Source organism: Pteropus vampyrus, unplaced genomic scaffold, assembly GCF_000151845.1.
Source record: "Pteropus vampyrus isolate Shadow unplaced genomic scaffold, Pvam_2.0 Scaffold1000006230, whole genome shotgun sequence".
Taxonomy (NCBI): domain Eukaryota; kingdom Metazoa; phylum Chordata; class Mammalia; order Chiroptera; family Pteropodidae; genus Pteropus; species Pteropus vampyrus.
Window position 1 is genome coordinate 4,176 of NW_011920632.1, and position 1,778 is coordinate 5,953.

At 51.5% G+C, this 1,778-nt stretch overlaps 1 protein-coding gene across 1 annotated transcript; it reads right to left on the minus strand.

Annotated features, from left to right (window-relative positions):
* Positions 1-482: 482 nt before the first annotated feature.
* LOC111735741 (spermatogenesis-associated protein 31A6-like) lies at positions 483-1,761 on the minus strand. The gene has a single exon (XM_023527187.1). The coding sequence runs from the start codon at positions 1,759-1,761 to the stop codon at positions 637-639; it is 1,125 nt and encodes a 374-aa protein (XP_023382955.1). The 3' UTR covers positions 483-636.
* Positions 1,762-1,778: the final 17 nt, after the last annotated feature.

Sequence of the window (1,778 nt, forward strand, 5' to 3'; positions counted from 1 at the left end):
GACATTGTTGAACCTGGACTGGGCTCTGTGCTGTCCTTCATGGCCCACTCCACAGTCCCACTCTGCCAGGTGAGTGTGACGGCCTGAGGTGGCGGCCTGCCCTCCTGTCTAGCCAGAGAGGCCTTTGTGGTCCCATGGTCATCACCAAGTGAGATCTGTCCCAGAGCCCTCTGGATTTCCTCACACACAGGTAAGGGGGCCAGGAGAGGCCTCTCCAGGGTTGGAACTGACTCCTCTCCTATCGCTTTCTCTCCCAGATGGGGCTGAGGAAGTTTTCCAAGGACCTCAGCAAGCTGGACTATCGAGTGGTCTCCAGGGACACAGGGAGCTGAGGGAGGAAAGGCAAACTGCAGAGTGGGTGAGGGTTGTACCTTTTTTAAGATTTTAATGGACTTGAGCTTGAGGGGCAGGCCCCACATGTGCCTCACCCAAAACTTTGTCATACGTGCTTCTAGCATATCTCGAGGAAGGAAACCCTGTGGGAGGTGTTCACCCAGGGTTCCCAACCCTTTAAGATTCCCAAATTCCTGGTTTCCATGTGAGCGTTGGACTTGGGAGAAGCATGGTTGACAGCAAGCCAGGATCGACGCACACTCACGGGGATTAAACCCTCGCTGGTTTGCCCCCAATTCCTGCCTAAATGGCTTTTGGGATGTTTTCTAGATTTTTGTCTAAGCTCCTCGGCAAACCACTTGTCAAGTCCTTTCTTAAAAGCATCCAGTCATTTTCTGACCCTTCAGAGTCTACTTCCTGAAATGCCACTATAGGCCTTTCGGAGGACCTGGAGAGGTTTTTAGGGACCTTGCTCATGTCTTGCTTTAGCTGGAACCCCACCTTCTGTGCATCCTTGCTGCTTTCACCTGTGAAGGAAGAGGGCCGTGAGGCCCCATGCTTGTCCTTTACCGGACATTTCCCTGGTAATTCACCCTGAAGCTGCCTTAGTTCCAGAGACTCTTGTATCTTGCGAGGTTTTTTGATAAGCCATTTTTTGTGGTTATGGATAAGCCATTTTTGGAGGTGTTGCTCCAGTTGCTTCCGGAGCTCTGGACTGATTGGAAAATTCTCGGGAAGGATGGAGCCCACCCAGCTGTCCTCGGGAAGGTTGGGAGTGAAGATATTAAAGACTTCCTGAGATCTTTCGATCACAGACGGCGGAGCCCACCCACTTTCTAGTTGCTTCGGCAACAAGGGCCATTCTGTATTTTGAATCTCAATTGAGGTGAGAGATTTTAGCTCATTCCGGGCTGTCGGGCAAGACACACCACAGGCTCTAATCTGGGATGGAGAAGAAGGTCGTAGGATTTGTACAGGAGATTGGAGATGGGCCTGGGCCTGAGTCAGAGGTGGGGCCTGTAATTGCAGCATCCTTGGAATCAAGGCTTGAGGTTGGAACTCCAGCTGGGGCAGGGGCTGGGAATGGGAAAGCAGTGGAGGTAGTTTAGCCTGCAGATGAATCGGGCAGGCATTTGAGATTCCATTGAATAAGAATGAGGGAGACTGTAGTGTGGAAGAATTCTCAGAGATCCAGGCAGTAGCCACCGGGGATTCGCTGTGCAGAGAGGGGAGACCCCAAAAACGCTGGTTGTATTTTTGCTGTAGATGGTCCCCCAAGACCTTAGGATATGAGAGCTGCTGAGGACTAGGCAGTTGCTCTGGCTTATCTTTCGCGGTCCAGAAGGGTTGGGGGATTGTGGTGTCCTGCTCAGCACCTAGTGATGGCAACATTTTCCCCAAAGAATTCAGGTGGTAGTCTGGGCTCATTTGTTTGGATATAATGA